This window comes from Pleurodeles waltl, chromosome 6, assembly GCF_031143425.1.
Source record: "Pleurodeles waltl isolate 20211129_DDA chromosome 6, aPleWal1.hap1.20221129, whole genome shotgun sequence".
NCBI lineage: Eukaryota > Metazoa > Chordata > Amphibia > Caudata > Salamandridae > Pleurodeles > Pleurodeles waltl.
In genome coordinates, this window is record NC_090445.1 from 228,196,310 (window position 1) to 228,205,582 (window position 9,273).

General features: G+C 45.4%; 1 protein-coding gene across 1 annotated transcript in view; it reads right to left on the reverse strand.

The window, feature by feature from the left end:
• FMNL1 (formin like 1) overlaps positions 1-2,111 on the reverse strand; it is a 355,813-nt gene extending 353,702 nt beyond the window's left edge. The window contains exon 1 of the mRNA XM_069237968.1: positions 1,551-2,111. Coding sequence (XP_069094069.1) covers positions 1,551-2,105 — 555 coding nt within the window. The 5' untranslated portion in view covers positions 2,106-2,111. The remainder of the gene's footprint in view (positions 1-1,550) is intronic.
• Between the last annotated feature and the right edge of the window lie 7,162 nt (positions 2,112-9,273).

Below are 9,273 nucleotides of genomic sequence, written 5' to 3' on the forward strand. Positions count from 1 at the left end.
GTCCAAATAAATAAAGCACATATACAATGATACCAACCACATATCTATCTGGCATGAATAAGAAGTGTATAACGCAGCGCCAAGATCTCAGCACCTTCTCTAGGCAGCCTGGGGCTAAATGGGGGCTCTCTGAAGTGTGCCCTCCATTGCAGAATGCGGTCAGAGACCCTTAAAGATCAATAAGATGCATATAGATATAGACCTTGAGCTGAAAGGGGCCCTCTGAAGTGTGCCACCCCCCCCCATTCCCCCCCCCCACACACACCCTTACAAATCATGGTGAGGGTCACTGAAACTTCAGTAACATACAGATATTCACAGGCCCTGGGCTCAATGGGGCCCTCTAAAGTGTGATGGGCTCCCTGCCCCTCTAGGGCTGCAGGGACCTGTGTTACAACCTGCGTCTAAGCGCTTCTTGGCCGAGAAAGGAGTATCATCAAGTTTGGAAAAAGTGCAATTCAAGTTTTTTCATATGTTCAGATGATAGTGACAAAGAAGAAGGAGTGGGGAGAGACCCGGGTGAGGAGAGAAGAAGGGTGAAACGGAGAGACAGAGTTAGAGGGTGTAACGGAGTGGGGAGTACGGGGGTTGTCGGGGAGAAGAGAGTGAAAGAAGAAAAGAGAACCAGAGAAAGCGAGCGGTTGAGAGAAAACAAAATTACAAAGGCATGCAGGGACAGAGGCGAAAGAATAGAGACACAGACAGGCAAGGAGTGAGTGTGAAGAATGTAGAGATAGAGGTGAAGAGGAAGAGAGTGTAAAAAGCCAAGGAGGGTGAGTGAGAGAGAGAGAGAGAAGAGAAAAGTGACAAAGCAGAAACAGATGAGAAAAACCGAGAGGGTGACAGAAAGGGCAGAATAAAGTGGAAAAAGAGAGGAAGATAGAGAAAATGTGGAACGTGAGCATCATGGGAGAGAAAAGGTGGGGGAGAGGACGAGAAAGAAGGAGTGACAGAAAAGGAGATGAGAGAGAGGCTTTTTGGTAAGTGTGTAGCGCTTAGCTGTGCTTACAAACATGAGCACCGCATCAAAAGCAGGTTCATGATCTCATATCTGGGACCCTGTGGATTGGTGTACCATATAATGGTGTTGCCATTTGTGACTCCGGAGGTAATGTTACATCAGTGGCATAGAAAACAAAAGGTCAGGTCCTATTAGGCATCTTATAACTTGTACTTCCACTTTCCAATCTGCTGTAGCACAATCTATGCTTGCACTTTCGAGAAGTCATATATGTGGGATGCAGTGTAACCCAGGCTTGTCCACCGGCTGAGGACTTCTGGTCACACACGAGAGCAAATGATGCTCACTCCTGCAAATGTGGGTTTTGAAACTATTGGGAAGACTAAGATCATGTAATATAGCGACAGTAAATACATATATTTCTATCTATTTATCTATATATATATATATATATATATATATATATATATATATATATATATATATATATAGAGAGAGAGAGAGAGAGAGAGAGAGAGAGAGAGAGAGAGAGAGAGAGAGAGAGAGAGAGAGAGAGAGAGGGATTCTGAAACATATGTGCCTCACTTACCAGTGCTTGGTTGAAGCGTTCCTCCAGCTCACCGGCGGGCGGCACAGGAAGTTTCGCCGGGGTGGCCTGCTTTGTGGGCAGTGCGGCCACGGGCTGAGCCTTCACCTCTTTCCCCTGCAAGAGGTCCATCGCACCCGCAGCATTCCCCATCTTGGATCCTGTGACCCGCTTTAGCACCCCAAAATCCAGATTTAAACTTTGGGATTTTTTCTTTACGTGGAAGAAAAAATGTAGAGCCCAGGGGTACCACAGGGAGAGGTTGAGGATGGTATCCTCACCGAGTGGCAAAAAACTTCTCACTGAATTGCGCTTTGGTCCCCCCAACTTCAATGTTGATGCTAGATCGGCACAAAGTGCCACCAGTGTAGGGACTGGTGCAGAACTATGTCCTCTTAGGGCTCCATCACCGGTCTGTCTAGGAACCCGTCCGACGACGCAATCGTACTCCCCTCCGGAGGACGATGTGGGCTCTCCTGCTCTGCTACACCTGTGCCTGTCCCATCGACGCAGTTCCGGAAACAGGGCCCCAGTTGCACAGCACTCTCTATACCACATGCAACTTTTTTTTCTCTTGCTCTTCACTTTTTTCGGATATGAAGCAAGCCGAGCAGAAGCTGAAACCACAGAAGGGGAAGTTGCAGCAGAGGCTTGCAACCTTCCTAGCTCAGTCGAGCTTGATTGTAGATCAGCTGTAACATTTCAGGCAGGCAAACAAAAATATCTATCTATGTATATACATATATATATATATTATTCCAACGTTTTCATTCCGCTAGGGCTTGTGATGGGACGCTTGCGCTGGCTCTCTCCCCGCCCCACGGCTGCACCCAGTGCCCATCCCAGGTGTGGGTCCAGGTAGCGGTGCCCGGACCCCCTGAGGCGTGGCCATGGCCCTGGGAGCGCTTGGGATGCGGCTGTCAGGCACCTGCAGGGCGCAGTATCTCCCGAGAGCAGCAGCGGCGGCAGGACCGGCAGAGTAGGATGCAGGCGGCAGGCTGCGCTCCTGGGTCCTTGTGCCTACCTCTTCCAGCACCGGTCCTTCCTCAGTCCAAGGCTCTTGGGACAGATGCAGCGACGGCTCTGCCTCCCTGATGGGGCTGCAGTTCACCAGTGACAAAAGGTTTCATACCGATTCTGTGGAGCTCTGTGTTTATCCGAACCGCTCTAGATCAGATTCCTGTTGACTGTGATGGCATGGTTTACCTGGTTTCCGACATCTAATGCTAAAAGTTTGCTCCATTTTTTTTTTAACCGCAAGGACGCCCCGTGTTTCTCTCCTACATGACATAAAGTGTCCAAGATCCCACACATGCCCTATTGGGGCCTAACAGGAGCCAGGTGCAACCCGTGACTTTGAAATTTCATCTGGAAAGGCAAAATTCAAACAACAGCTGCCTTCGCAGAGCACACTTTACAACGGAATCTGAGTTTATCTAGGCGCTGAAAGGAGGAGCTATTTGCTAAATTCATTTTGTAGCTTCATCAACATCTCTTTAGTAGCTCTGCAGATCATTATCATTTTCGAATACTTTACTCTCGCATCAGTAAAAAAAATGAGATACGCCCCATCTCAAAAGACAATGGATCAATGTCTCCTTTACTAACACAAACAGTCGTGACTTGGGGATTGTATCGTCCAGTTCTATTTAAAATAAAGCTTGGTGACTGAGGAATTGGCAGGATTCGAACCCGCGACCTTCCTCTAACTCACAGATCAATTTAGCAGGCTCGTTATCTTCCTAAACTGAAATCAGGCACCACAGCACTGCGAAATACTCTTGTTAAGTTATTTTCAAAAACTGAAAGCATGGCTGTGCCCACAGAGAACATTCTTGTTAAACCATGTTTGCCTAACGGTTTAGGCGCCCCCTCTAGGCGCTACACAGCGCACTACTCGTCCAAAGGAGGCAGGCGCATCCTCTCTTCCAGAACAGAGATCGCCAGCATTCGTGTTTTGGTGGTCCCTGGCGGCTAATGACTTAAGATATCACGAGCCCTGAGGAGAGACGAGAATACATCGAGTTGTGTAAACGTCTGAACAGACACTTGAAAATAACAAGGCTGGGAAAGTATTTTCTTTTTATGTTAAACAATCATTACGTGGAAGACTAAATAACCGTTTAGTGCCCGGTTCGAAGGAAATATTTATTTGCTGTTAAATGTATGCTCCTTTGACCCTTTCCAATGGTAACTCCTTTTATCGATTTCGAAAGGCTGAAGGGTTAAGTCAGAGCTGCCGGATTCGAAGTTGTAACAGGTTAAACACGGGTCACCAGCACCTCGGTTGTGGTGCAATCCAAACTGCGAGTTGTGTTGGTGTTAAAACAGGCGATCTTACCGCTCTGTTCAAGGACACACTTTTAACTACCGACTTGAAGGGCTGAACGGAGCCGCGACGTCCAGATCACTAGTAGGTCGGTACGGAATCTATAGCTGGGTTTCAAACGAAGCTCACAGTTTTTGTTGGCGCTAAAACAGGACTTCGTATTATCCTTCTCACTCATTGGCCTTTTATCTACACCGAAGGATGAAGCACTTAGTCGGCCCTGCTGAGTTTTGAAGCTGTGACGTATGAGCACAGTTACTCACGCATCTCGACGACCATGGTTCGATCAAGCGGAGTTGGTGCTAATATAGGTATTCTTCTGACCCTGGTCAATGGTAAAACTCCTTGTATCTACATCAAAAGGATCAACGTCTTAGCAGGCGCTGCCGGGTTTCAATCCTACACGTTACACATAAATCTCCGAAACTGTGGTTTAACCCACTGAGCTGTCTCATTGGCTTTACTGCTAATTTTCCAGGCTGGACACAAGGTCACGCAACCCCTGTGAATCTGTGAATACTCAGTAAGTACTCACAGAGGTGGAGGTCGATAACCCACATCTGAACCCTCTATTAGGGTATAATGAGAGAGTGCAGGCTGGGGGGACCTCAAAGCCCCCCCCCCCCCACACACACACAGTCTAAATTGCACAAAGAGACGCCATCGCCGCGAGTGCAGCAATAATCAATACCTGCAGTAAATGAGCACAAATATTCATGACACTAAAGTGCTTTGAAGTGCTTAAACACGTGCTCCAGAGAGGAAACACTCGCAGTAAGTGCGGCCAGCAAACCTCATGACCAAATATGAGATGTGACCTGTTTATTTGTTAACGGAGTGAATTCGTGTCGGCGTGCGGTTACTTCAGACTGGTATGCTTGGCTGCCCCGATGCTGCACCGTGTGATCTCAAGTTTGGCCTAAATACAGGCGCTTATTTGGCCAGAGCACATCAATTGTATCAATAAATGGTATGCATATCATTTTTACCACCACAATGTAGCGGGTTTAAAGCACTGTAAACAAAAGGTGTAATTATCACTCACCTTAAATGAAGAAAGTCAATGTATCGCCTTTAGAAGGATGAAATACTCAGGTAGCATTCTAAGGATTTAAACGTGAGCGACAGGTTACCTCTTATGCTATCAGCCAGAAAATAGCTCGCTGTGCCCTCTTGTTGACTATTACTGTGTCAATCAACCAGGAAATGACCAAGGATTTTCCATACTCCAGGCAAGCTAACATTTTGCCATTTGAGCGCTTCCTGATATACAATTAAAAAAATAATTTACAGATTTTTTCTAATGGTAGCACCATAAGGCAGCAGCCTCCCTTTGTCTTATGGAAGTCTCGATTCTGGGTTCTACAAAAAACATTCTTGTATCACTAAGCAATCAAAGGCAGTTTGAAAAGCTGTATTTTACCAAATCTGGGACAGGAACCACAATTTCGATACCCCGGCAAAGAAGTACACACACCCACTTAAAACAATCTAACAAAGGACTTACAGAATGGTAGCCGAGGCATACACGAGTGGCCACACACATCTCTAACACCTCCAGGCCTCAGATGTCTACCTGTGCTATTACCGGTGCACGAGTTAAGCATGGGACCAGATACCAAAACCTCCTAATTGTCACAACTAGAGCATTCCGAGTTAACTCAGCAGCATTCCTGGCCAATCCACGGGGCGCCTCCAGATTATATGCATAGGACACAGTTACTTCTGACGATTGCGAAAGAAAGCATACACAATGGTATACTGGTATTTTTAACCAGTTTGGGGAGCAACACAGCAGGGGCATAGCTTCAGGGTGGGTGTGTGGGGTGGTACACCCCCCTAATAAATATATTTTCTGATGAGTAGTTAGGTACAGGTGCTTTCAGTCAGGTATTGTGAGATGTCAGTCAGATTTCAGCAGGTTTTTTTACATACACACAGACAAGAAACTCAAACACTCTCTTTCACGCTCTGCTTTGAAAATCCTAAAAAATAATGGTTATTTTACAAAATATTGGGGAATATTTACAAGTCCCTACCACTACCGGAGCGTCACTTTTTGTGATGCTCAGGTGGTGCTAACCACTGCTCCGTATTTACAAGAAGGTGTAATGCCACATTTTGTGCTGTTACGCCGCCTTGTAAAAATGGGCCCCTCCGGTGCAGTTTTCTGCATCAGTGGGGCGTGCAGTGGGTGTTGCAATGGGTGTTCCATCGCAACACCCATTGTTTTCGATGTTGTCCCAGGTTTATGAGAAATCATTACCCAGGGTGGCGTTAGCATGGCAAAACAAGGAGTAATGCTTTTATTCCTTCTCGTTTTCTGCTTTTTCTATGTGTGCTGCATTCTGCATTCCATGGACGATTGTTTATGTGCAGAAAGGCGCCCCTTTCTACACATAAACAATGATTCCAAAATTATGCTTTGGTACGTCTATGTGTGCTGCATTTACACCTTCCTGCACATAAACAATCTATCGCCTCAAAACAGATACTCTTGCACTATGGTGCAAGGACGCCAGCATTGACACAGGTAGCTTAATTCAGCGCAGGAGGAAACGCAGGGTGTGCCGTATTCCTGTAAATATGGCGCATCACTGTGTTTCAAAAGTGGCGCAGCGCGGCACTGCTTTTTTTGGGCAGCACCACGCTGCGCCACTTTGTAATAAATCTGGGCCGTTATGTTTTCTCTCGTAGTATTCCTAACAATCCACATTATTCTCCCTTTCTGCTGCCCTTTAGGACCCTCTCAATCACCCTGCTTGTTGAACAATTGGTTTTACACATTATATGCCAGTCCGATTGTTAGAAAATCCGAAGCTCACGGCCCCCCCAATCTTACTCACCAATTTACGCCCCTGCAACACAGAGTGCAAGGGGCAGAGAATGTGGAGAGAAGCAGTGAATATGGACAATAACAAGAAAAGAAGACACACACCTCCATAGAATGCTTAAGGGAAAATAAGTAGTCCTTTGAGGTGAGCTGTGGAAGGATACAAGTCATCCAATGAAAAGGTTGGTAAAACAAACTATGCTACAATGACTTTACAAAGGAAAGCAATTGAATAAGAAGCAAATAAAGGAGGTTGGCAAGAAAGCTAACATAGTATAAGCAATGGCCTGACCCAAGCCTACTCCAAGCAGGCCCAGACTGGCACTACAGGCTACCAGGCGTCGTCCCATGGGGCTGACAGGGTGGCAGCCAGTTTCACTACTGGAGAGGGTTGGTTTTGTTGCTGAGGTTCAGCCAACCATGTTTCCTGTCTGCAGAGTTTATAAATAAACAATGCAAAACAAATGGTTTTAAAGCATGCTTCAAAACCATTTATTTTTGCATTTCAGTGCCTCCTGTACAGGGATGCCCCTGGCAGATCTGACCTTCAGGGCTTTGGGGGAAGGAGCGGAGTCCACTGCTGCTTCGCTCAGAGGGTCCTGTACATGTATGATTACGATTCTTCAAAATATAAAACAGCGTATTCTTTATAATGTGATATTTGCAACACATTTCAGTTCAGTTTATTAAATTATATCACTGTATTGAGCTGCAGTTGTTACAAGTGGCAGATTCGAACCATGAACTTAGCATTGTCATCAGAGTGGTGGTGGGGGAATGGATGCTACTATTGGTGAACTAAGAGGGATGCTGTTGTTTGCCCCCTTTATGTGGCCTAGGCTGTTATAGATGGAGTAACATTATAGTCTTTTGTTAATGCGCAGCACACCCCTCAAAGTGATGTATTTCAAGATGTGATCATGTGATGATAAATAAAAAGGAGGCACCGTGAAAAAAGCAACAGCATAGGGGATCACACAAAGTGTTCAAGCAGAAGCCGGGCAACTCATCCACTACATGGTTAACATCGTTCTCTCTCCCATTTTAGATCAAAGCTGAATGCTTTGTGTTTAATTCTTTGAGGTGCTAAATCAGTGCAGTGTGTTAAATACATCCAGGCTTTTAATGTTTCATTAGGATTGGTGGTAGTGGTGTTAAGGAGGGAGATATTTCAATGCAGAAGCTAAAATGAAAACCACAGCACTCATTTTTGGTCAGTGCTTTGGGGCCATTTGCCCTATGTCAGCTTTTGGTAGAGCTAATTGGTGTCAGCTAGCCCCAAAACTGAAGAAAATAGCCCACGACCAACCAATGCCTCCCTTTTCTGCGTGTGGCTTGAGGTGAAGATGGGTTTGGTCGACGTACACGTGATCACTGATAGTCATTTTTGTAGTTCCTTTATTTGAAGAAAAAAAAATGTTGTAACTTCGTCATTTCTCTTAAAGCACACAAAAAATAAACACACCAATATAGGAGAGAATATATCATCCTTCCTAAAATGCTAAAGTTCTAATGCCTAAAAGACTTTGACATAAAAAGGCTATTTCATGTCCGCCTTTGTCTTCTTATTTGTTTTGTTTTGATTCATAAATCGTATTGTTTCAAAATTCTTCTAATTAAGGCTCCTTGGGGTGGGGGCAGAACAGCCCTCAGAGTGAAGATGGAGTACACGAGGTCTCAAGACGCTGTACATGGGTATGTATGAAGAGTTGTTGGACCTAGCGCCTGCAATCATGCCTAAAGCAGGTTGGGACGTAGCCAGTGCTTAATTTGTGCTTGTTGATTCCGGTGCTGAGCACCAGCACTTATTTGTGAGGGCCGGGGCTTATTCTTATGCGGCAAGCATTTGCTGCGAGCAAAAGACACATATGTGTAAGACGGAAGAAGGAAAAACTATAAAGGGTCATAAAGGGAGAAAGTAGAAAGTTGCAGGATGAGCTGAAGGGGCAGGGGTGGCCGTAAATGGATTGAAGAGGCCCGAGATGGCTTCAGGATTACGCTGCCTCAGTATTCAGTGCTGGCAGATTTAATTACAGCAGCCTCCAGTTTAAGAGAAGGGCTTTGAGCACCGGCACCTCTTAATTTGCAAATTAAGCACTGGACGTAGCTCCTATGCCAGGTGCGAGAGATTATCCAGCCAGTCTTTTTTCTACCTTTTCAATCTTCATTTGAGTTCGGTATGCAGCACGGAGAAGTTAAGTGCTGTGTATTAAAATGCAATGTGATGGGAAATGGAATCAAGCATTTGCAATGCAATGGGTCTCGCGTTTGCTCGAGTTAGAGCTATTAGTGTTGTACGTTCCTAACTGGAATTTTCTTGCCACATAAATTGAAAATGAAAAGTAAAACAGTTGACATAAGCGAGCCGATTCAAAGCACCACGGTCGCCATGAGCATGAGAGCGAAGGAGAGACACAAAAGTAAAGAGAAGTTTGCTCACAGTCAAACCTATCAGCATTTTTGCAATTATCCATGTAACAGGGTTGGTGTCCAAGGGGTAACAAAACCGCACCAAGAGGGACAAACATAAAGGATTTACCAATGATAACAAGGGATTTTTGAAA